The sequence below is a fragment of the Penicillium diatomitis genome (genome assembly GCF_028827545.1).
Source record: "Penicillium diatomitis strain IBT 30728 chromosome Unknown utg000008l_segment0_segment0, whole genome shotgun sequence".
Classification (NCBI taxonomy): domain Eukaryota; kingdom Fungi; phylum Ascomycota; class Eurotiomycetes; order Eurotiales; family Aspergillaceae; genus Penicillium; species Penicillium diatomitis.
Window position 1 is genome coordinate 1,195,061 of NW_026623180.1, and position 23,848 is coordinate 1,218,908.

General features: G+C 51.0%; 8 protein-coding genes across 8 annotated transcripts; 5 read left to right on the forward strand and 3 right to left on the reverse strand.

The window, feature by feature from the left end:
* Positions 1–349: 349 nt before the first annotated feature.
* On the reverse strand, positions 350–1,339 carry N7539_006432 (uncharacterized protein; the record flags this gene model as incomplete). Its single annotated transcript, XM_056936034.1, has 1 exon — positions 350–1,339. The coding sequence occupies one exon, from the start codon at positions 1,337–1,339 to the stop codon at positions 350–352; it is 990 nt and encodes a 329-aa protein (XP_056788958.1).
* A 1,336-nt stretch (positions 1,340–2,675) lies between these two features.
* On the forward strand, positions 2,676–3,155 carry N7539_006433 (uncharacterized protein; the record flags this gene model as incomplete). The annotated part of the gene is made up of 1 exon (XM_056936035.1): positions 2,676–3,155. One exon carries the CDS (start codon positions 2,676–2,678, stop codon positions 3,153–3,155), a length of 480 nt encoding a protein of 159 aa, XP_056788959.1.
* A 4,792-nt stretch (positions 3,156–7,947) lies between these two features.
* Positions 7,948–8,982, forward strand: N7539_006434 (uncharacterized protein; the record flags this gene model as incomplete). Its single annotated transcript, XM_056936036.1, has 1 exon — positions 7,948–8,982. The coding sequence occupies one exon, from the start codon at positions 7,948–7,950 to the stop codon at positions 8,980–8,982; it is 1,035 nt and encodes a 344-aa protein (XP_056788960.1).
* Positions 8,983–9,534: 552 nt separating this feature from the next.
* N7539_006435 (uncharacterized protein) lies at positions 9,535–10,371 on the forward strand (the record flags this gene model as incomplete). The annotated part of the gene is made up of 1 exon (XM_056936037.1): positions 9,535–10,371. The coding sequence occupies one exon, from the start codon at positions 9,535–9,537 to the stop codon at positions 10,369–10,371; it is 837 nt and encodes a 278-aa protein (XP_056788961.1).
* A 2,698-nt stretch (positions 10,372–13,069) lies between these two features.
* On the forward strand, positions 13,070–14,029 carry N7539_006436 (carbon-nitrogen hydrolase family protein; the record flags this gene model as incomplete). The annotated part of the gene is made up of 2 exons (XM_056936038.1): positions 13,070–13,124; positions 13,173–14,029. 2 exons carry the CDS (start codon positions 13,070–13,072, stop codon positions 14,027–14,029), a joined length of 912 nt encoding a protein of 303 aa, XP_056788962.1.
* Positions 14,030–14,552: 523 nt separating this feature from the next.
* Positions 14,553–15,652, forward strand: N7539_006437 (60S ribosomal protein eL31; the record flags this gene model as incomplete). Its single annotated transcript, XM_056936039.1, has 3 exons — positions 14,553–14,639; positions 15,286–15,360; positions 15,446–15,652. The coding sequence occupies 3 exons, from the start codon at positions 14,553–14,555 to the stop codon at positions 15,650–15,652; spliced, it is 369 nt and encodes a 122-aa protein (XP_056788963.1).
* A 632-nt stretch (positions 15,653–16,284) lies between these two features.
* N7539_006438 (uncharacterized protein) lies at positions 16,285–20,582 on the reverse strand (the record flags this gene model as incomplete). Its single annotated transcript, XM_056936040.1, has 2 exons — positions 16,285–19,912; positions 20,461–20,582. The coding sequence occupies 2 exons, from the start codon at positions 20,580–20,582 to the stop codon at positions 16,285–16,287; spliced, it is 3,750 nt and encodes a 1,249-aa protein (XP_056788964.1).
* A 2,248-nt stretch (positions 20,583–22,830) lies between these two features.
* N7539_006439 (uncharacterized protein) lies at positions 22,831–23,679 on the reverse strand (the record flags this gene model as incomplete). Its single annotated transcript, XM_056936041.1, has 4 exons — positions 22,831–23,053; positions 23,094–23,234; positions 23,291–23,343; positions 23,431–23,679. The coding sequence occupies 4 exons, from the start codon at positions 23,677–23,679 to the stop codon at positions 22,831–22,833; spliced, it is 666 nt and encodes a 221-aa protein (XP_056788965.1).
* Between the last annotated feature and the right edge of the window lie 169 nt (positions 23,680–23,848).

Sequence of the window (23,848 nt, forward strand, 5' to 3'; positions counted from 1 at the left end):
CAGCCGCCGGCTACAGGCTGACAGGCGGGAAAAGTTGGACTAACAAATTTAAGAGTAAGATGGATCCATGAACAATCGATGACTAACTGAAATATAGTCTATTTACATTATGCGGCCGCTCACATACTCTTGTATGCGTGCAGGCAAATTCAAGAATGACTTTGCCGCCCCCGGGATATTCTGTGATAAGCAGACACACACCGCCATTGTAAGACCAGGGGTAATTGAACAGAAAAGAGGTAAAAATCGGGTATCAAATCCAAAATACTATATACAGGAAAGTGAAGAATGAAAAAATAACCAAAGTAGGCCACAGGCTTATACCAAACAGATCCACAATATATATCCATCAAGGCCGCTCAACAACAGATGCCAAGGCCGCGCTCACCATGCTCATCCTGCGAAGACCATGATGGTCGCCTCGTTTCGACATATCCCGCCAAGGGTGGCAGGGATGGTGATTCTTTTCAATACGATGAGACTGTATTGCGCAAGAGTTGCTTCGACGTCGTCCACCTCGGGCCTCGGTCGTGGGCGTATCAGCTGGTCCAAACCGGCTACGCTGCAATGTCAAAGCTCTGCGCCGCGGGGAGGATCGTGGCGGTAAGGAACTGGGATGACAGTCATCCGAAGACAAGTCCGGATGGTATGAGAAGGGCTCTTCCACGACTGTGCGACGCACGGCATCAATGTCCCCCTCGTTGCATTGCAATTGAGAGATCTGTTGCCGTTGCAGACGAACGTCGAGATGATCAGGGAGTTCCGGGATGGAATGAGGTGTTTCCACCCGGTCGAGAGTGAGGAATTCCGGTGGAATTGACGTTGGACTCGGGTTGGAGCAAAGCGACGGAGACGTTTCACCGCGTCCGTCGCTGTCGTGATCCGTGTCCGGCGGCGTCAGAACATAACCGGCATATCGGCCCGGAAGTCTCGGCCCGTCCAGCGGCCGCTGGCCGCGATCTGCAAGGTCACCAGCCCCCGACGTGTGCAGAGTATGTTCATGAAGTTTTTGTGTCAAGGTGGATATGGAGAGGCGTTTGGATTCGTAAGGGAAAGGGACGGAGGTCGGAGGCTGTTGATGTTGGTGTTGGTGGTGGTTATGGAGTTGTTGTTGTTGTTGTTGTTGTTGTTGTTGCTGCTGCTGCTGCTGCTGCGAACGATAGTAGGATGGTCGGGAGTGAGATAGGTTGCGAAATCGGTGGGACTGAGGAGACGGACATCGTGAAGACAATGGCGAGACCAAACTGCTGTCACAATCGACCATAAGCCGATCGTCCACATCCACCGAGAGACGGCCCGGCCGTGACGAGGGTGTTGAGAAGGAGAAATCCTCGAACATTGTACACCACCCGAAAAAGAAAGGCTTGTATAGGGGGTTATCTGACCGAGGCCAGGCAGTGAAACGGAAGAGAAGAAAACGAAGGAATCTTGTGAATCCGACCGCAGAATGCAGGATCAGGCGCAACGCAGCAAGCCCTATTGAAAGAGAAACTCCGCTCGAGAGACGGAGGGGAGGGGGGGACGCTGTGGCGGTGTCGGAAAGAGTGAGCCCGGCTTCGGGCAGATCAATGCAATGGCGAAGACGGATGCAGAAGTCTAAACTGGATGCCGTGATCCCGCAGTCAGACCGAGCGTGTAAGTGCGTTGTCTCTCCCGCCCCAAAAACTCCCTGGGGACATGAAGGATATATTGCACTGAGTCAACGAGAAAGATGAGAGAGGGAGGAGAATCAGGAACCACGAATTGCCACGAGAGACACCCTACAGGGCGCACACCGGCAGTGGTTTGCAGTAGTCCTGTAAAGTGTAGTCCAGTGAAATTCGCCTCGTGTTGAACTTTTAGCCTGGAACCCTAAAATTTCTTGCATGGCCGATCGGACGGCTGAGCCAGTCGGTGGCTCCGGGGGCAAGACCACGTGACGGAAAAATGGAAGGGTTCCGCGTCTTCGATGGACGGCAGACGGGGCCTGGATTCCCTGGAAAAGAGGGCATCTTGGCGGATCCTACTCCGATTGGGGATTTCAGTATTTCGTATTTCCTTGCAGTAGTGGAGTCGAATCACTATTATTTGAATCAAGGACATGTGCGATCTGGGTTTGAGCCCTGTGAAGAGTCGAGAAGTTGAGAGTCATGTGGAGGGTAGTCGGTTACTGCATTTGATCAATCGACGATGCTGAGATTCCTCGAGAATCCACAGATCAAGTGAATAGACAGGATCTTCTCCCACGGTGAGTGAAGAGTCACTTTCAACGTCGTTCCAAGGGCATCCACGTCTCCATAAAACTCAAAGGAGTTTGGATGATTCTGCCGATTCACCACCGAGGGTCCTATAAACCCATATCAGAAAGTTTCTCTCCTCATACACACCGCGTCTGTACTCGCGGACGCTTACTTCCTGATGATGGACAGCTACGATAGGGGCAGCTGTATGATGTGAGATTGCTACTGAGGAGAGATTCTACCTCAGCTATGGTATGGGGGTGAGTGAATGGCAGCCGCAGAACCATCATACAAACATCTCCCATCAATTGCACCAGTCTGGATCGTAATAAGATCCGCCCTCTCGCTCGCTACCTGTAAGCGCACGTGATATCATGATCACCAGATTGACAACACCATAACTCACTTGGATGACTCCATACATCCCCCCCCCCCCCCCCCCCCCCTAAAGAGCAGATGTTGACACACAACCTCTTGAAAAAAAAAAAGTACTCTCACGATATTCAAACGTGCTTAGATATCCCTGTTCCTCTGTCGATGAAAGAGCTGGTTCGTGCCCCGCCCGTCTGCCTCCCTACCCGCGGAGATCTCGAAACCATTGAGATCCTCGAGGAATTCGGCAAAGCTCTACTTCGGCCCGAGGACGAAATTACTCAAGCGCAGAACTTGTCGGCCGGCTTTTCGGACATAGTGCTTCTCTTGGAACGTACACTCCACAGAACGAACCACAAATTCGACGACACTTTCGAAGACTTTGTCGGAAATTGCAAGACACTGTGGGCAGTCGACGAACTCATTCGCGTCGCTACCAAAGGTGCCCGAAGCATACATACTGTCACCGTACTGGACGCATTCTCTTTTCAACCTCATCAATATGCAACGGAGCAAGATGAACAATGTCACAAAGTCCTCGCACAAATCCTTAGGGCGAAGTAACCAAAAGTCATATTAAGATGCCACCGAGACGCATATTGCGACGAATGGCTGAAGCAAATCGAGCTACCAGGCGAAGATTACCGACTAGGGCGCAAGGAAATCTCTTTTATCAAAGGCCATACCACAGTCGTGTTGCAATTTTTTCATCCATTATGCGCTGTGAATAAAGCCGACTGCAGACCCGAATATAGGACCTTCTTGATGTACCACTTTGTCGCTGCATTTTCGGAACTGACGTCCCAGTTTGCTCTTCCGGAAATAGCGGAAGAAATAAGAAAGCTGTGCCACAAAAAAGGTGAAAGAAGGGACAAGGACATTCCCAAAGACGAACCATGGTAAGCTGCCACTCTCATCTCACGAGCGTTGGAGAAACCACATAATGGCCCAACCGATTTGAAATTTATTAGGTTCGCAGACGACGCCCTGTCTGAAAGCCGCGGTAAACAGAGTAGAGCATTCAGTGCCCTAAACGGGTCGTTGAGACAATTGTTTGGGAACGCAAATTTCTTTAGTGGCCTTGCCATCGCGAAAATTGTCTTGTTTCTCTGGAATCGACATTTCCAAGATGACCCCTTATGCGACGACGTATTGGGATGGCTCGTATTACGCGGCAATCAGCAAAAAGACTGATTTGCGTGTGAGACACGCCATATTCGCGACCAGCGCACTGTAGAAGAGCAAGTATCGGCTCTTCAATTATCAATTCCATCTATCACACACGAAATCCGGTCAACAATTGACGGGGCCTTAAGATTACTGTGTCGGGCATCTGCGACCCTCGTAAGAGGAGAACGTCTTGCCGATGATTGTCACGCTCAAATAATCGATGCCTATGAGAAGCAGAATGATCTCATCCGCAGACATTTAGGCAAGCTGTCGATGAGTGATATTAATTATGCAATGCAAATCAGGACTCTGTTGACTTCTTGTGAGATGTTTTTATCCGCTCTTTACGACGGGACTTTTGTATTGGGGAAGCGAGATTGCGGTGATGCCATGCTCTGCCTCAAAAAGATGGCAGAAGTTATTGACTCTATTTTGCTTGGAATGATGTATCTTACACCCCAGGATCAACTGGTAATAATTCGAGTTACCGACCGTAGCGGCCTTCTATGCGTCTGTGTTGATAAAACTTTATACAGTGAAGATACCCTACAGACGAAGACAGTGGCTCAAGGTGCTAAACGATATAAGGCATTTCTTTCCATGGCGCTGTGCCTTCTGTATTAATCGGACAACGAATCTACGCAATCATCCAGAGGCACGAAAAATCACGTAGGAGCCTATAACTGGTTCCCGGTGAAATATGAGGTTGAACACCGCCAGAAAAATCCTACTTCAAGTCTCGGAAATGGCGTTCGTATCAATGCCTGGCCAAGAGCATGTAACAGTCGGGAGCAAATTGATTTTGACTGGCGGACAGTGTCTGTTGGGACATAACCCCCGTCAGAATAACTTGCAAAGACAGGTTGTACGTAATCTTGCTCAGGCGTACCATGAATCGGATAACCGCGGAGCTCTTCTGGGCAGTAAGTAGGTCACACCATTGAACGGTAGTAGTCAAAGATTGCGGTGCGTCATCGTTCAAGTTGAGAACATGATGTCGTAAATAAAGTGTAGTCGACAGTCTGCCCTGCATCTGGTTGGTTGTGTGGATGACAGAAGCCGACATGGAGACTTTGAACATTGCCGCAGAGGGAAAAGCGTCGAGCCCTATTCGCCCGTAAGTCCCCATCATTTGGCCGTCCAGGGCGGCCCTAGTAACAGCTGAGTCTCTATCTCGTTAGGTAAATCCGAGCAGAATCCTCGTTATTCCACGATTTGTTAAAGGTGATACACCGTAAAGGCATAAACAATATCAATGCGAGAGACAATTTCGATGTGGATCTAAGGGGGCGGCCCGTCTGGATCGTTCAATCCACGGTTCGGGGTGGAGCACTTCGTGAGACGAGCTACGAACTCTAAAAGCTGTTTCAACGACTGTCGGGATAATGGTATCGACAGCAAAGACCGTGTGACTACAACACAATACATGACTTTTCCCAAGAAATCTGCATAGCTGGCAACTATGGTCAGACGGAGGTGAGAGGGCATAAAAGGAGGCTATATGACCGGTCTGGAAAATCAGGACTTGGATCCCTATCCTCCACGACGGCATAGTGTTGTTGTGTCTGCTTGCAGGCCTCGGCTTGAAGTCTTGGCTTTTGCTGGTGTCAACCCAGTGAATCAAAAATGACGCTTTCTGCAGGATGAACCTCTGCGACACCAACTGTTCTCCGTAGGGGGGTGCTGCGACACCGATTTCTCTCGCGCAGTCTTCAGCCCTGCGTCGTCAAAATTATGCTCGTTTAGGTGACCCGCGGCGGCCCGGCCCTCGCCTGATCCTCTGGCGACATGCAGGCACCTCGTCGCGGTGTCAGAGACGAGTATTCGGGTGACTTGAAGAAGCCAAGATCTGCCCTCAAAAATTCGTATAAATGAAGAATCTGCTCAAGAGCGTTATGTTTTATGTGGTTGCGCATGTTCGTAGGGTCACTGGTCGTATTCTTCTTCGACTAAGGTATTGAGTGGCCCTCAATCACGCTGGGAACTTCGTGAATAGGCATTGTCTTCCATGGGATGCCATGTAGAAGTATAGTGTTAGTAGAGTGATTGTGATCCGGTGCATGTTAGCGCGGCCCAATCTGGGTGATTCTTGCAACTCGAGTAGTCTCAATTGGTGAGAAGGCTTGTTCAGAGGCTACCTAGCCGTGGCGGCAGGAGTTGTTCGTGTGGGGTTTGCGAGGTTTACGGGCATCGAGGACAGATGACGCGTGTTACGGGTGAGGACCGAAGGCAAGGCTTGATGCTCCTTGGTAGTACAGTATGATATGACGTGGGCGAAAAGTAACTAAAAATTGACGGTGGACACTGCAGTGGTGACAATCAGACTGAATCAGTGAGTCCCGTTGTTGATGTTCTGCGGCGGAACTTCCGAGCGTTAAGGTGGCTGCCAGCGATAGTCATCCATCGCCACCCTAGTCGTCGTTCAACAAGATACGTAGTGCGAGCTCATGAGCGCTGCAGATTTTTTAAGGCGTCCAGTGTGGTGTTCCTACGGAAAATTTACGTGAATCATAGGATAACCCAGTTTTCAGCTGCCACTTATGCACGTGGCTCAAGTTGCCCCGTGCCCTAGGATGATACGCTCTTCTTAGAACACAAATGTGTGGTCCACGATTTGAACGCAGTCATATTAAGACAGATTGATGTTGACAGACTGTGAGGTCCTATTATTTTCCTTGAGAACGGTGACCGTGAGTTTAACCACGTGCTATTGCTGGAACCAGTTCTGGCCACCGTTCTTCAACAGGACCTCTTTGCCCACGGCAACGTTGACTCAACGACCACAGACTCACTATTATATGTAAACGATATCACTGGTATTGAATGTTCAATACACGCGATGCCGACATCATGCTTGCTTCTGCTACCGCACCAGAGAATCGACCAAGTTACTCCTTCCAGCAAGCATTGGCCCCAGTACGGTATTCGCAAACAATAGTGTCCTATGGTGTTCCCCACAGAAAACTATCCCGAGTCGAGCTAACCCGTCAGTGGCGTTGAGAGATTGACACCCTATGATGGTTCTAGCATTCAAGACGGAAAGGTCGGAGTGCTTATACTTTCAGCCCCCAATATTTACTTCCGGGAAGGGCACAGCGGCGCATGACTATTAACTCCGCTGGTTCAAATCTGCAAAACACAAGATTAACTCCGAACTATTCACATTATTTTATTAGTTCTGACTCGTCAAAATCGCGCAGTCCATCTAAGTCCCTGGACACCTTCCTGGCCGATCGGGTGGCCTTACAGTAGCTCCTGTAGGCATCACTTCTGCTCGTGTCCGCATCGACCCATTGGTCACGGTTTCTACTAGGTAGGTCCATGTCCGCGAAGCAGAAGTACATAACGACGAACAGACACGATATCCTGGGTTCAGCAGGCATTCACATCCATTGGATGTATGAGCTTTATACCTACTCCGCTGCAAATGCGCAAAGCGTGCCATGTAGGAAGAAAGACTTACCGAAGACCAGCGTACCCAAGAACCGGCACAAAGTGCGTAGTTGATACCTGGGAGGACATTTAGGTCTGTGAAAAAAAATAAAAGTGGCCTACTCGTCCGTGGAATTCTGGAAAGACGGATTTAGTTTTCAACCTTGCCGATTTGACCCAGCACCACCACCAGCTCCCACGGCCCATCAATAACCCACTAAAATATGTATGGTGACGGTTGACGCCGTTAGCGGTGCGAATTATCTTTGGTCTTTTTGCATCGACGAAGCTGAAACTACAAGGATGATTCCTAGCATCGAATTTCAGTGTCCCAAATGGCCCACACGCCGTTTGGTTGTGATGTCACTATCTATCGCCATTGGTGTACCTTGGAACATCTAGTGTTAATACGGTAGACAGTGTATTTCGCACAGCAGACGGTGGGTCATCCTCACTCAATCATATAGCAGCGTCGAGAATGTAACGATGGAATCCTGGTGTGCGCACTAAGAGCAGACTTGCGTCAGTAGTTCACGATGAGCGGGCATAGCCAGGGGCGGTTCCATGGAGATATGCACATTGTCCACATTTCCAGATGTCACATCCAAGACTCCTGCCCGGAAAGACTGTGGTCCCAGTGCCTATAAAAGCCAGTCGTGTGCCGGTCATTGAATGGCAGATTCTTCATCATCATCTCGTGCCTTCTGATCCAAATTGGTCGCTCAATATCCTTCTGTGCATATTCATGTTCAAAATGCTCCGATCTCTCATCCTACCCGCGCTTGTCGGATTTGCTCAGGCATACCGCCTCTTCGAGTACGTCGGTGAGCGTTGTACAGGCGAGGAAGTTGGTGTGCTCCGCCTTGCTGGACCCAGCGCTTGTACAAAGTTGGCCGAGGGGGTTGCATCCTCTGTGCTCGTCAAGATTGACAACATCCACGACGACCTCTACGAGGTTAACGTCTACGACCACGAAGATTGTACTGGCAGCATCGTCGGCACAATTGCCAATTTCAATGGCTGCCTCGACTTGGAAATTTTCCACAATGCTCCAGGCAAAGCGGTCCAGGTAATCCCGGTCTCGAGAAAACGCGACCCGTCCGTCTCTGTCAACAAGGGTTTCGTGACCGACTTTCAATACAACCTTGCCGAGGAGACTGCGGAGACGATGAAGGTGCCTATCATGCACGGCGGCTTTCAAACGGTCAGCAAGACCAATCATTCAGAGGATGGGTCATACCTGGATGACGCCTTTGGTGTTTTCCTCCCTCTCGCTGAGGAAGATTTGAATGCTGTGCAAGAGCTCTGGTCCTCCCCGCTTGAGCTGACCCCGTGGGAGTCTGTGAACGGGACATCGCCTCATTTTTTAAGTCCACGTCAGTTTGAATGGGGCTATTGTACCTTTCACACTATTTGCCTTGGGGCAATTGACCTAGGCGGGAGAATCAGTAACACTCGGGTAGCCCAAGCGCTAGCCAATTTTGCCGGCCACCAGGCATTCAAGACGTTTTGGAAGACCGTGGATGTCATCGTGGGCCATACGTCTAACGGAATTACCATCATCTCCGCCTTGACGACTCACGGCACCCAAAGTACACAGTGTGATAGCGACAAGTCGACAGGGGGGCTAATCAAAGATTTGGTGAATGGAGTATCGAAAGAAGGTCTCACCAACGCGGTTTGGATAGTGGAAGATGATGAAGGAAATCAATTTGAAGTGGGGATTCAGTTGCGTCCGATGGGGGGGAAGAACCCTAACAGCTGTGGGGAATGTGCTTTGTGCCAGTGAGGAGCAACCGGTCGATAGATCGCACCTCCGACCCAATTACGAAGCCCGATTTGCCAATATTTAGTAGGTACCCCGTATGCCTACTGTGTACATAGTACAATCACTACAATGTACATCCTGCCATGTTTAGTATCGCGCAAACTGTGGGGCAGACCAAAAATGCCTCATAGAGGCGATATTCCTCGTCTATATTATGCCGGTCATTTGAAGTTCTTCCAAGCACTCAGTAAGTGCACGTGATTTTGCGGCGCTTATTATGAAGGAGACATCACCGTAGGTGTACATAAAGAATGTCACACAGCACGTTCTTGGCCCAGAGGCTTTGTATCACGTCTTTGTGGGGCATATAGCAGTGGGTCATATAAATGAGAACACCTTTTGCCCTCCTCTTTACGAGAACACGTTGTAGATTTACGACATGACCACCCTGTCGAGTTCTGCTTCCCTGCTACTAGAGGTAGCTTTACTTATACTGTCATGGCTGGTATGTATCTACCTTCCGGGCTCACATCATAGGCTCTGATCAAATTGCAGATACATTACACTTACAGTATGATTATCGGTACGATTATTATCATCGAAGATGCTGGGTCGGAATTCCTCATTACGCACCAAAGGACGAGCGTGTGCGATATTTTTCACTACCTGCGTGTCCATCTCGGAAGTTGGTTCTACCTGCGAGGATTCTTCACCTTCTTACTTCATGTCGTGACCAAAGATGCCATCTTACCTTGGCTACTGCCTATGAACGGCGAAACACCATGGGCTGAAAAAATTCAATCCGCAATCCACGCATCTCTTCTGGCAGAACTCCAAATTGTCTGGTTGCATATAGTTTCGACTAAGGCATCGCACAAGTCTTTACATCAGCGCATGCCCAAATTCACCTGCTGGATTCGAGTCAGCCCCGTTTTGTTTGTCGAGGTTCTCACCCGCTGGCTGGTTTTCTCGGCTGCTGTCTTGTTCCAAGCAGAACTTCTGAGGGTTACTGGTATTATGGATATTCAACAAGATCTTTTCATGCCCGATGGAGTCCATCTTAAAGAACCAGCGCAACTCGGGTCAAGAATCTGGATTGTGAGCATATTTCCGAAGTTCATGGAGTTCTTGGTTGCCCTCCCGATTCGTGCAGTTTTTACTCGCATGGCAGTCTCAATGCTGCCCGCCGACGATAACCCTATCGTGCCTTTAGATCCTAGGCTCATGAATAATGTCCCGCTTGGGATCTTGGACGCCTGGAAGAGCTTTGACGCAGCTTCGAGGGCTCGTTTTTGGAAAGTACAGATTCAAGCGTTTGTGCTAGGTGTGATGCTCTTCTTGGTTGGCAAGTCGATGTTTGGAGATTTTGAGGAATATGCCCCTTTTCCGATTATATGGTTCAATCCATGATTTGATTCCGGAGCCTCTGAATCGCCAATTCCTCTCCTCTCGGAAGGGCGGTTTCTGGGCGTTTACACCGGCGGCAGCGATCGCGTCCATTACAATCATGAAGTGGGTATCAGACGGTAGCACTTACAGCTAATGACTACACTCAACCGATAAACTAATGTACGAGGCTGTACGACCTCGTGTTGGCGACAAATTTCCAGAAAATTTTGCTTACGAAGAGCGGAGTAATAATGCCATATTCCAACCCTTACTGGACGGAATGTGTTAGATTCAAACACGACAGGAGTGGTTGTAGCGCCAGAATATCCTTATACATGCATTTCCAATTAGGAAATCCACTCGTCTACCAGACTTTGAGAAGACTGCTCAGACAACACAAAGCAAACAGGGGACTCCTTTGATATAGACTCGCTCGCACCTAAAACGGTATTCTGGATCTCGCTGGGCCGAGGTCTAGAAAACTCCGGTCTTGTCTCAAGCCCCGCGCCGGTAGAGACCCTGTTCATTCTTCCTCTTCTATCGTCCGACACAAGTACTTGTCCCACTTTGCTGATGATCTGTGACAGATCTTCCAGCCTACCTTGAGGGTGACTGAAGGTGGGGTGGGGAGTTCATGTTCTATGATGAGCAAATCTAGGAACGCGACCGTGGTTCCAAACTCCAACTTTGTGGACCTGACTGAGGATCAGCGTGATGAGTGGGGCGGAATTGAATATCGTGCGCTCAAAACGCTCGCCGTGGTGCTGATTGCCTGACATATGGGCTTTCATGTCATTGGAGTCATTTTTGTTGTCCCTTGGATGAGGACCATGAACCATCGGGGCAACGTGGTTACATCCGATGGATTGGACGTCCCTGGTGTTGGGGGTTTGGTTTCACCGCAGGGTCGGCATTCAATGACCTGGGGTTCACCTTGACGCCCGACTCGATGAACTCATTCCAGACCGCAGGGCTTCCGTTGTTTTCAATGACATTGGTGGTCATCGTCGGCAACCCCAGTTCCCCGTGCATGTTGCGCCTCATGATTTGGATTCTATCCAACCTCACCCGACAGGGTCACGCGCTCTGGGAGAAATTGAAGTGCTTGCTCTTGATCATCCTCGTCGATGCTTTACTCATCGCTTCCCTCGAAATGCCACCTGGTGACTGTTTGCCACTCTGGTGGCCTTGTATGGCATTGATGGGATCTTCTTGATTCTCCTGGACGTGCGTGACCCCTTTGGATCTTTTCGCAGTGGGCTTTTGACTCTGGAGCAGCTCGCGTTGAAGCTGCTCGCTTACCTAAGCTATCAGACCATCAAACCGCTCGTGTCGGTGTCATGAGTGGTTGTCATACTTTGAATACCGTGTAGGCAAATCAAGATGAGTGTTGGTCTCAGGAAGGAAAAGGATCACAGAGGAGCAACCCTTTTTATAAGCTCACTTTCACATTGAACCACGAGTTCGGTTCACAAATGTTGAGCAAGGGTAATTGCTCCATCATACACAAACAGCCTTAGGTACCCGCGAGAGGTCAAACAACGGACTCATCAGAAAGCCACAGAACTGAGTCGAAAACGCAGTTGGCAAACATGTACATTTGATATTGTGGCGCCTCGCGAGTGATCGCCGCATAAGGTTCCGCAGACTTACCCACAGGCTTATCCAACCCTTTTTCTCCGCTACTGCACTTTTGTCGACTGCCCAACGTCCACTTCAGTCAGATCTCACTCCTCGCGTGTCTACTCCGCGGTCAAAAAAAATTTGGATTGGAAGTGGAGGTAGTTGCTGTAGCACCGAACTGTGCAGACACCAATTACTCGAGGCTTCAGTTCGTTAGTACTTACTAGTAGGAGTTACCACTAAGTTAATACCAGTCTTACTAACATGTGTCTTCGCGACACCTCCAAAGTGTACCCAGCGACAATGCGCCCGAGTCATTGATTGATACACCTCTTGAACTATTCGGCCACAGCCACCCCACCGGTCAGTTGCATCCGAATGCCGAGCCCGATGCCTAGCCAGTGTCCAGAAGGTGATGAATGGGAGGTTTAGTTTGTGCCGTTCATACGGGAATGGGACCATTGCGGGTGCGTCGGTACCTAGGCCTCGAAATATGTTTTTCCAGAAGCTACTCCAGATCTGAGTATGTTTAGACGGGTTCGGTTTATTAAAACATCTGGTCACGAATCTGACATACATAACTGACAAAGCTCACTGTTTACACAATGTATAGTACGAGTACAGGCTTAATTCTATGTCAGACTCGATTGCTCATACTGAACCTTGGGTGCTAACGATGTTCGAGGACCTACTTTATAGTTTGATGGAATCCCCGACACCAGATTTTACGAGTTGGAGTCACCTCGACCCCGAACCTACCCCAACGCTTGGAGTTGTCCTCAACTCAACCGACCGCTTGGCAAGTTGACGAAGACGAAAACTAGAAGACTACCCCGAATCGCGCGTCCTCATCCGACTGGGCTGGGTACCTTATTCTCCCCGCACCTCGGATCATCGCGCTGAGACGTCTCCAACTGCCCCCCCTCCTGCCCCTTCCTGTACTCATCCTACTCATCATACCAGAGGGGACACTTCAATCATTGGTGCTCGTTGAATCCTCTTCTTTCCCTCCATCTGGGTTTGAACACGACCGGGAGACATACACACACACACACTCTCTCTCTCTCTCTCTCTCTCTCTGTCACCCTCTCACATCATGGCGACGTTCCTCAAAAAGCCTCTCAAGCTAGCCTTGGTCCAACTTGCATCAGGTGAGTAGCACGCGACGCAGAACCATGGACTTCTTCAGCTTGTGATAGGTGCTCATCGCCAGGATTTTCCTCCAGGTGCCGACAAAGCCGCCAATCTCTCCCACGCCCGCAGCAAAGTTCTCGAAGCGGCTCAAGGAGGCGCCCGGTTGATCGTTCTTCCCGAGTGCTTCAACTCACCCTACGGCACACAATTTTTCCCCAAATACGCAGAGACGCTGCATCCCTCACCCCCATCCAAGGAGCAATCGCCTTCTTTTCACGCCCTGTCCGCCATTGCTGCCGAGGCGAACGCATATTTAATCGGCGGGAGTATTCCCGAGTTGGAGCCCGAGTCCAAGAAATACTACAACACCTCTCTAGTGTTCTCGCCGTCAGGTTCCCTAATTGGCACACATCGCAAGACGCATCTGTTTGATATTGATATCCCGGGCAAGATCAAGTTCAAAGAGAGTGATGTCTTGTCGCCCGGAAACGAGTTGACAGTCATTGATCTGCCCGAGTACGGCAAAATCGGGTTGGCCATCTGCTACGACATCCGATTCCCCGAGTCCGCCATGATTGCTGCGCGCAAGGGTGCATTCCTGCTGGTCTACCCCGGGGCATTCAACACCACCACCGGTCCTTTGCATTGGTCCCTGTTGGGTCGAGCTCGGGCCGTGGACAATCAGACTTACGTCGCGCTGTGTAGCCCTTCGCGGGATCTCGAGGCGACTTATCACGCGTATGGACACAGCTTGATTGCTGACCCCAGTGCGGGTATCCTGACGGAAGCCGATGAGAAGGAGACTATCATCTATGCCGACTTGGACAACGAAACCATCGTGAATACTCGAAAGAGCATTCCCATCTACACCCAGCGACGATTTGATGTATACCCTGATGTGAGCGGCCAAAGCTCAAAATAGATGTCAGGGGGAAGTGAATGCCCATGACAGGGTATATATTGCATACAATGCATAGTACCACGGGCACATAGATCCACAATGATTTGGGCACAAGCCTTTTTCCACAATCTTTCCGATCAGTCATCTAGAATAGACAGTGGGCAGTGGGCACAAGTTGTGTACAGCCGGTAGAAAGCAGTGGAGAGTGGAGAGTGGAGACGGGTCATGGCCACTTTAGCACTTTTTGTCCGGAAGGTTCATCCGACTGGCGCCTGAGGCACAACTTTCTAGTCACATGATGAGACTCGGTAACTACCAATCAACGGACGCAAAGATCCATAAGCGAGCCCACCCGACAAACGCACCCAGCGGTCCACACGAACTTCACCCGCCAACTCGAAAATTGAATTTCCTCATCGAAAACTTCCGCCCACAGTCGCCGACCAACCCCCCCCCCCAGACCATCAGTCAGTCTTTCTCCCTCACCGTTGCGCTTTTGTCGTGCATAACGCCAACATCGATTTTAACATATTCAATCCCAGAAATGTCCTCCGCAAACACCGGCAAGAAGACCCGCTCGGCTATCTCGGACGTGGTGTCGCGCGAGTACACCATCAACCTCCACAAGCGGGTATGTTGAACTGTGAGACGGAAAATCTCTGACGAGATCGTCTGTCCACCCTATATCCCCCTTCCCATTTCTCCCTTTGAGAAATCGATTCGATTCTGTGAAGAAACCGGAACAACCGTGGAGGCAAAACATTGGACAGAGAACACACTCTCCTGAAACATGGAGTTTCTTCTTCGAGGAAAAAACAGTGTGTGTGCGCACTTGGGTGCGGAGAATTCGGAATTGGCAACTGAAATATTGTTGTCTTTTCCTGTTTCTACAACCACATTCCAAACCACACCACCGCGTCTCCATCGAAATACAATCGAATGCGAAGACGGGGAAGAACACCTACCAAAAAAGGCTCCCTCGTCGAGACCATGTGACGATCAGATCGGGAAACATTCCTTGAGCGGTTCTTGTCCGAGATTTGATGTGGGCAACCGTCAACGGAAGCCTCGAATCAATATCTCTCGAGAAAACCGATGAAGCGAATGTCTCTCCATCCAGTCGTGTTCCATCGCAAAGAAGAAGAAATTAGTTTTATGAAGTCCACCTCTATGGCCGATTCAACACGAATCAAACGATTCTCGCAGAGATCCTCTAAATCTCAAATCAGATGGCATTCGGACGGAAGACTAATTGCAACCTTCTTCGTCGGTTATAGTGCCACGGTGTCAGCTTCAAGAAGCGTGCTCCCCGTGCTATCAAGGAGATCCGTGCTTTCGCCGAGCAGGCTATGGTAAGTCAAAAAATTTCCTCCTGAGGAATCCCATGTTCAATCCCGCCGCGCAGTCGCTGACCACGATTGTTTCAACTTCTAATAGGGCACCAAGGATGTCCGTGTTGACCCCGCCCTGAACAAGAAGGTCTGGGAGGCCGGTATTAAGGGTGTTCCCTTCCGTCTCCGTATCCGCATCTCCCGCAAGCGTAACGACGAGGAGGGTGCCAAGGAGCGTCTCTACTCCCACGTCCAGGCTGTCAACGTCAAGAGCGCCAAGGGTCTCCACACTGCTACCGTTGATGACGCGTAAATGGTTTCTTTTCGGAAATGCAATTGATGCTGTCACTTCTATGATTCCATATCGCCAATGGGGCTCGGTCGGGGCTTTTCAAAAATAAAAATCACCTTCTTGCCACAACTTTTCTCTCGAGAGAATCTCAACTGTACCTGCACCATTTTCCCATGGTAGTAAAATCAAACTGTCACGTCTAGTCTGTGGTAATTAGAGGAAGACATGATATCCAGACTGTGAAGATTCGCAACAGGATGAATTACGTATGACTATGAACATGTACTCGATCACAAATGACAGTTCCCAAAGAGGATTACGACGCGTCCTTTGTGCACGATTCATGCGTCGCTTAGTTTTGACTCCAATCAAGTGACGTGATGCGGAGCCTCGCTATGAACCTATGTAATGATATGAGAACGAAAATCAAAGACAGCAAAATTGGCATGAAAAAAACTCCGGTTGATATCGTACATTCAACATGAAAATAAAAAAAATGCATGCCGGAGGAAGATAAAGAAATATGAAGGAAAACAAATAGTGACAGAAATGAAAGAGCCGCAGAGGCCATGGAGAGAAAAGGCGTGAGAAAAAATCACATCCGCCTGGAGACGCTCATCGTCGTTTTTCTTTTCCCACCCTCAATGCCAGGCTTAGTTCTTGATCTCCTGCATCTTCGGGTGGAGCTTCTCGATGGACTGCGCGTTTACACGAACAGTCCAATGCTCAGGCTGAGCTTGGTCTGCCCGAGGAACCAAGAACTGGACACTGTTCCCTTGACGAGTATAGTCAAGATCTTTCTTGAGGAACGTGTTCAGGATGACGTTGCCGCCAGGGTCGGCACGTAGCACGATGCGAGCTCGCTTGGTTCCAGGATGCTGCAGCAAACGCAAGATACCGGTACCTTGTAGTTGCCAACCAGTAGCCAGCTTGAAAGCGCGGGCTTTGCACTCGAAAACAACATTCTCCTCTTCCTCGCCTGCGTTTGCCTTGGACATGTCGAAGACTTCGCCAGTACTGATCTCTTCGTCAGGGGTGGCAGCCCCTGAGCCGGCCTCACTTGACGGCTGAGTTGAAGCCAAAGTTGAAGCCGGCGCTGAAGCAGCTACTGGCGCTGAGCCCGCAGCAAACTTGATCGGTGAGCTGGGCTTCCAGGTCTTGTCGACTCCAGGCGTGTAAGCGGTGCTCTGGCCAAAGGACAAGCTTTGACCAAAAGGATTGCTGCTCTTGTCTGGGGTAGACGTCGCGCCGTTTTGTCCGAAGGTTGCAGGCGAACCGAAAGAACTACCTTGACCGAAGCTGGCGGAAAACAGGCCGGAAGTAGACGACGCGGACTCCTTCTGAGCTGCTGGTGCTGGCGACGACACTCGATCGAAAAGACTTCGACCAGCTTCCACAGTTGGCGCTGGGAGCGGCGCATTCAGACTGGACTTGGCGGCATCCGTCGTCTCTGGGGAATTCGTCTGCTTGGTGAACTCAACCTTGCCTTCCTCATCAGACTCGTCGCTCTCTTTGCCTGAATCATTCTGGCTCGGCGTGAGACGACCAAAGATATTCTCGGATGCAGGCAAAGGTTGACCAGATGACTCAAAGATCGATCCAGTAGTAGAACCCGGGGAGGACGCATTGAAAGAGGCTCCGCTAGAAGGCGCAAACAGGCTGCTGGTTGCTGGTTTTTCAGAGGACTCGCCTGCGGGTTTATCAACAGGCTGATCAACAGCCTTGTCCGAAGGCGTAGACGAAGTGGTGGTGGTGGGCTCCGCTGCAGTTGGCTCATCAACATCTACCCATTCAAATTTCCCATTCCGGAAGACGGATTTCTTTTTCTTGGCTCCGTCAGCTTCAAGCTTAGCACGCTTCTCACGCTGTTTCTCAGCATCGCGACGCTCCCATTCCTCTTCGTCGTCTTCATCCGAGTCAAATTCCTCAGCCTTGCGCTTGGCTTTCTCTTCCTTCATGGTCTTTTCAGCCTTTTGTTTGAATTGGGCCATGAAATCTACTGTACCGCCACCGCCAAATTTAGGAAGAGCCGGCGCTGTGGCCTCCTTCTGTAATGTTTGGGGAGCTAACTGAGCAAACATATTGCCAGCTAGTTTAGAAGAGTCAGCTGAGCTCGGCGCAGGTGACGACGGCGAGGCAGATAGACTGCTGGGAGGCTTCGCTGTAGAGGCGATGGGGCCAGTCGTTTCTGGAGATGACACACTCCCATTGGCAGCGGCTTTGGCGAACAGGTTTGTCGTGCTGCTTGACGAGGATGCAGGCACCGCATGAGTTGAGCCAGGGGCAGAGAAAGATTTGGCAAACACGCCAGATGTCGTGGAGCCGCTCAAGCTAGCATCATGTGTAGGCTGTCGCTTGGGCTCCGGGGCACCCTTCAGTGGCGCACCCATGCCGTTCCGCACCTTGATGTAGAACAGAATAAGATCATCGAAGCCATGAACTCCAGGCTCGTACTTAAGAACACGCTCCTTAAACACCGCGTCGAGCCCTCTGACTTTCCACAGAAGTTCCGTATTCGCTCTCACTTCCGGGCTGGTTCCGGATGGAAGGGTTGGCAATGGGAGATCTGAAGCACCCTTTTTCTCCATGCCGCTTTTTGGACCGAGAGTTGATGTAGGCTTGAGAGGGCCATCTGAAGCCTTGCTGTCGGAATTGTTGACAAGGGGCTTCGCGGGGCTGGGTGCAGGTTGCTCGACTGTGGGTTTCGAAGAGAAGAGACTTTGAGAACTGGGAGTGGTTGATGGGGGCGAAAGCCTAGAGGCACTGTCACCGAAGAGAGAGTTGCCAGACTGTGAGCCTAACTTAGCAGCAGCAGGCCCTCCAAAAAGACCGCCGGAAGGCTGGGCGTCGGCTTGCTTGGTGGGTGAGGGAGCTTGTGAGGTGCTCGAATTTGTACCAAACAGACCGCCGAATGGATTCGACCCGGTTGGCTTTGCAGACACTCCGTCTCCGCTGGAACTCGGGCCGAACAGACCCTGCGATGACGATTTATCCGATGCAGGGCCGAAAATCTTTGACGGCTTTGTTCCAGCGGCTCCGAAGAGACTCGCTGTGGGCACTGCTGGATTATCCTGCCCGCTCGAAGTCGAGCCAAACAAGCCCTGCGACGATGACTTTTCCGCTGCAGGTCCAAAAAGACTTGACGGGGTTGTTCCAGGCGCTCCAAAGATACTACTTGCAGGCTTTGCCGGTTGTCCATCTCCGCTCAAATTCGAGCCGAACAAGCCCTGCGATGACGACGTCTCCGGTACAGATCCGAAAACTTTCGACGGCTTCGTGCCAGCGGCTCCGAAGAGACTCGCTGTAGGCACTGCTGGTTTATCCTGTCCGCTCGAATTCGAGCCAAACAGGTCCTGCGACGATGACTTCTCTGCGACAGGTGCAAAGGCATTAGACTGTGTGGTGCCAGCAGCTCCAAAGAGACCATTTGTTGGCTTTGTCGAAGGTGAATCTGCAGTTTGATTACTTGACGGAGCTTGGGGTGCGAATATGTTGGATGACGAGGGGGCCTGGGAGGCAAAGAAGGCCGGAGCCGACTGCGTAGAAGCCGGTTTTGACGCAAAAATACTGTCCGCCTTTTCTTGGGAAGATGTAGCTTTTCCAGCGTCCGCAGTCGCCGATTGGAACGAGAAGGGATTGCTTGTGGCGGCTGGCTTTCGGAACGGCTCGTTTGGGTTGGCCATTTGCCAAAAATTGCTCTTGCTGGTGGTGACAGGCTTCGCCTCAGGAGACATCTGCATGGAATCTGCCGGGGCGGGTTCGGCCGTATCTGTGGGGTCCTTGCGCTTAAAGATGCTGGCAACCGCAGAGGAATCAGCGGACGAGTTTGCGGTCTGGGTAGTGCCGAATAAGGAGGTTGGCTGCGAGGCAGGTTGATTTCCGAACCCGCCAAAGCTCACAGGAGCTGCACCCGCACCGGCATTGGCTTGAGCAGGCGCAGTGTTCGCAGCCCCGAATAAGGCGCCTGAAAATGGGTTATGAGTAGAAGTCGAGGCGGCGTTAAATCCCGCAGTGCTGCCCGCAGAGAATCCGAAAGGCTTTGATGAAAAAGAGAAGGGCGAATCGCTTTCCTGGCTAGGCTGGCCTGGAGCCACAGCAGCTCCTGGAAAGCTTTGACTCTGACCCTGACCAAAGTTGAAACCTCCGGTTTGACTTGAAGGCGCTGAGAACGAGGAGGCTTGGAAAGCTGGAGCAGATGATAGCTGTCCGAATGCAATTGACGACTCACCCGCGCCACCAGTTGGAGTAGTACCACGAGGTCGCTTGCGAATTTCCTTGATCCTGTCAACGTCAGAGGGATCAGGAGTCAGTTCAGGTTCAAGACTGCGTTTGGCCATGGTGAAGATGAAATTGCGTAGAAGATGTGTAGAAAAAGATTGTCTCGGAGGATTGAATCGAGAGAGAAAAAAGGTGCGCATTCGATGGGACGTCCGAGGCGAGACGGGGAAGAAAGAGGAAGGAAGATGGAACAAGAGGGACGGTGGGCAGAATTTGTACTGTGTTTGTACTTTGGGAGTGTGACGTGCGTTGTTTGTGTCAAACAAGTGCTCAATCCAGATAAGGCGATTGTGTGTGTGTGTGTCAACATGTGCCATATCCATATGGGGCAGTTGCAAGATAGGCAGGCGCGAACAGGCCACAAATAGGCCTTGTCGCTTTCCTTTGCTTGTCAAGTCAAGGTGAACTGAACTCGCGATGCCCACCTCCACACCCACCAGCTCCCAACACACTCAAGCCCGTTCTGATATCCCCTCCGAGTCTGATAATTGACTGCACGTCTTGTGGGCGTAGGGGCATAAAAAGGCAACCAAAAAGATGAAGCAACTTACTTTCGACTGGCTAGCTGGGCGGCCGTGGCCCGTTGAGGCTTGTCATCTGGCGTGCCCTGCATCCCGAATTCAAACTCTGTGTCCTTTGACCCTTGAGGACCTTGCGCTGTGCGTTTAGACATGCTACGGAAGACCGATGCAAGTCCTCAACTCGATGCCCAGAGGTAAACAGGCGCCGAGTTTGCCGAAGCACCTATATCTTTGATACAATGTGACCTTCACGCCGGACACCTTGTTATACGCGAAGCCAGTTCTGAGGCAACTTGATCGATTCGGCAGTGGAAAGTCTGTTGCAACTGAAGTCGCCGTGGTTAACCAAGCGGTGCGGTTGGTTCTCAAGGCGCGTGACAGAGAAACCGGGTCTGTGACGGAGATCTCGATGCGACGATGGGGCAGATGAGTTTCTAAAGTGGTAGATTACCGAGTTTGAAAGTTGTTCGATTTGCCGACTTCTGAGCGGTCTCTCTTCTTCAGAAACGAGAAACGGAGGGCGAGGGCGTTTTGTCCCGCGACACGGCCCTTTTTTCTGCGCAGGTGGTGGCGCGACCAGGTCGACCTTCGGTTGAGGACTAGCGGCGAAGTAAGATTGAACCTGTCTTTCACCCTCCTTTTCGCCAGAAGAGTCAATGTCCACGTTCAAGCTGATGGATATACGGGGAAATGGATGGCGCCAGCTGCGTTGCATCTGCGTACCTTTCAAGGCTACTGCAGAAAGAAGGCTATCAGCGTTAAAAAATGGAGAGTCACGTGTTGTCTTGGCGTTGCCATGCGCTGATGCGGCAAGGTGCCTTTGATCCTCTTGGAAATTGGGCTACGAGCTGAATCTTGTCGAAACGCGTCCTAAATGCTTGTCATTCTCTCCTGGTGCTCTAGGTGAGAGCTGGGAGGGTTGAATATTCGGTCTACGAGTTTCTGTTCTCATGTCTTCTCATGTCTTCTCATACTCAAAGCTGGCTCAACGAACAACCTACGACGGTGCTTGCCGACCGTCAAATGACGTCGCAGTCAGTCTAGGAAGCAAAGTCCGTCTTAAGCCCGCTCGGCTGGACTTGGAATGCCATGGCAATCTTGCAGGATAAACCGCATCGTAGCACTCGATGTTTAGGATTGTATCTCCCGGTGCCACCGCATCATGTATCATGTGGTCGGCTTATTCGGGCCTCGTAGAGTTCACGTCGTCATGTACGTAAGATGTACCGTGCATGCGTGACTGCCTAGGGTTCTATAGTTGATGATCCTTCTTCATATAGGCCAAAGAATATGGAAGCATCCATTGAGCGCGTCTCGAAATGGAGATCATCTATCAACGTGATACCACCAAGTACGGAAACAAGAACACGAAACGATGTGAGGGAGGCCGAGGACAACGAAGACACATATTGAGCTAACACAAATCGAACAAACATGGACCGAGACAACTCAGATGGCCTGGCGAACATCATCACGATCAAAGGCGCATTGTGTCAATATGCCAAAACAGTAATCAGCCCAAAAGCTCTCTTCGATATGGAAAGGATTCGCTCTGCTACCGGTCTACCCTTGACGAGCCCATCGGTAGCCAGGAAGGGACATCCATCTCGTTCAGAACGGGAAGTGAGGGGAAACACAGAAGCAACGTGATCCCTTAGTCGTGGTTGCATCGCATCACGAGTCCAAACTCGAGACTGGAGGTCGAGTTTTCGAGGCCGAGGTCACCTGTCACTGGAACGTCGCCGCCCCTCGGCTGGACGAATCCTCGATCGAAGATGACCTGCACAAGAGCCCGGCATCAAACATCAGGTGAAAGAATCGTAATAAGGGGGATATCTCGGACGAAAGTGAGGTATAGTTTTACCTCGTTTGCCCCGGAGATACTGTCGGAACCTGTGAATTTGCTGTAAGTCCTTCCGAGCCAACTTGCCTGGAAGATCGACTTGATAAGTGGACACGAGATATACTTTAGCCCGATCTGTTCACCGTGAACGAATTTTGGTAGTTAGAAATGCCGCCCGTTGGCTCGAATCATGCTTGGTTCTCCGAGCCGATGGTTATGACGGTCGAAGACACTTCGTAAGTGCGTAGTGTGCAAACGCCAATCAAAAAGGGTCAGGCGCTGAGGGCTAAACAGGTCCTCTTTGGTATGTGAAGGACTGCCGGTTCTTCAGGGGTTGTCGTTATGCAGTCCGCCCATTCAAGGGCGTGCGCTAGTGGCTGCATGGACCATGTCGGGTTCCACGGTTGGGGTGCTCCAGCACTCGCTATGGGGTTACCGTGCCGACTTGCGGGGAAACTCAACCATATCCCAAAAAGAATCGATCAAAGCCCAGTGGTCGGACCGAAGGGAAAGTGCAAGTTGCTTGAGAAGAAGCGAAAAGTGAGAACGGCCCCAGATCACGTCGTCACACGCAACTGGTCAGGCAGACGGAGATTTGACAACTCTAATTTGACTTTGTCAGGGAACTTGGCCAGTGCCTCGGCCTGTCTGCGTTCACTGAGCATGAATGGATGGTGCATATCAGATTCACCTGGCAATGTGTTGACGCGCTGCCTACTCGAGACGAGCAGCGCAGTGACTGGGGTAAGATCAACCGACAGAAGGCAGATGGATAGGAGTCTACGATTCCAGAACCATCAGTTGAATGGTCGTAACTTACCCGACGAGCAACTCTACAGAGTCATTGTAGTGACTCTTTTCATCGAAAGTCCTCACGGTTGCTTCGGCCCGGTGAACACACATGCAGGGGCCCAAACGCAACACACCGGCAAAGTCAGATCGAAGTATGAGCGAAGCCGAGCTGAATGAGATCAAATGCGCCCGCGGCTTTCAGGGGCATGGCCCTGTCGGGCCTACCAGATAGTGCCCTGCAGCGTCGTCGTCCCATGATGGGTGGTGGATGCGTGTGCCTGTTGCCGTCAGGAGACGTTATGCACCAGTGCATTCCTGGACTCTCATTCCATATTGCATCTAGGGTTATCAGGATTCTACCGCACCTCACGGAGATGGTGGTCCGAGCACATCTCGTCCAGCCATTTTCCGTTGGCCGAGGATGTTTCGAAGCCAATGGTGTTACAGAGAAGTATTTCCCGCATGGAATCTCCAGCAGGGGGGGGAGTGGGAACGTTGTTGTGGTTGTACTGCATGGTGTCAAGTTCAAGCCCCCCAGGGGCTCGCCATCCCTCGTAGGGACCGATCGGCATCCACATTGCCCCGTTCCTGAGCTCTGCACTCGACCCGATCATGGGAGCAAAACAACGGGCGTGACAACCTCACAGGCCGAGCATGACGAGAATAGTGTGCCTAACTCCATGTCCTCAGTTGCCCCTTTGGGGATGCAACCCCGGATTCAAGTCTCATTTCCTTTGACCTTCCCGTTCGGGGTTGCTGGAAGTGACCTGAGAGTTGCATCTG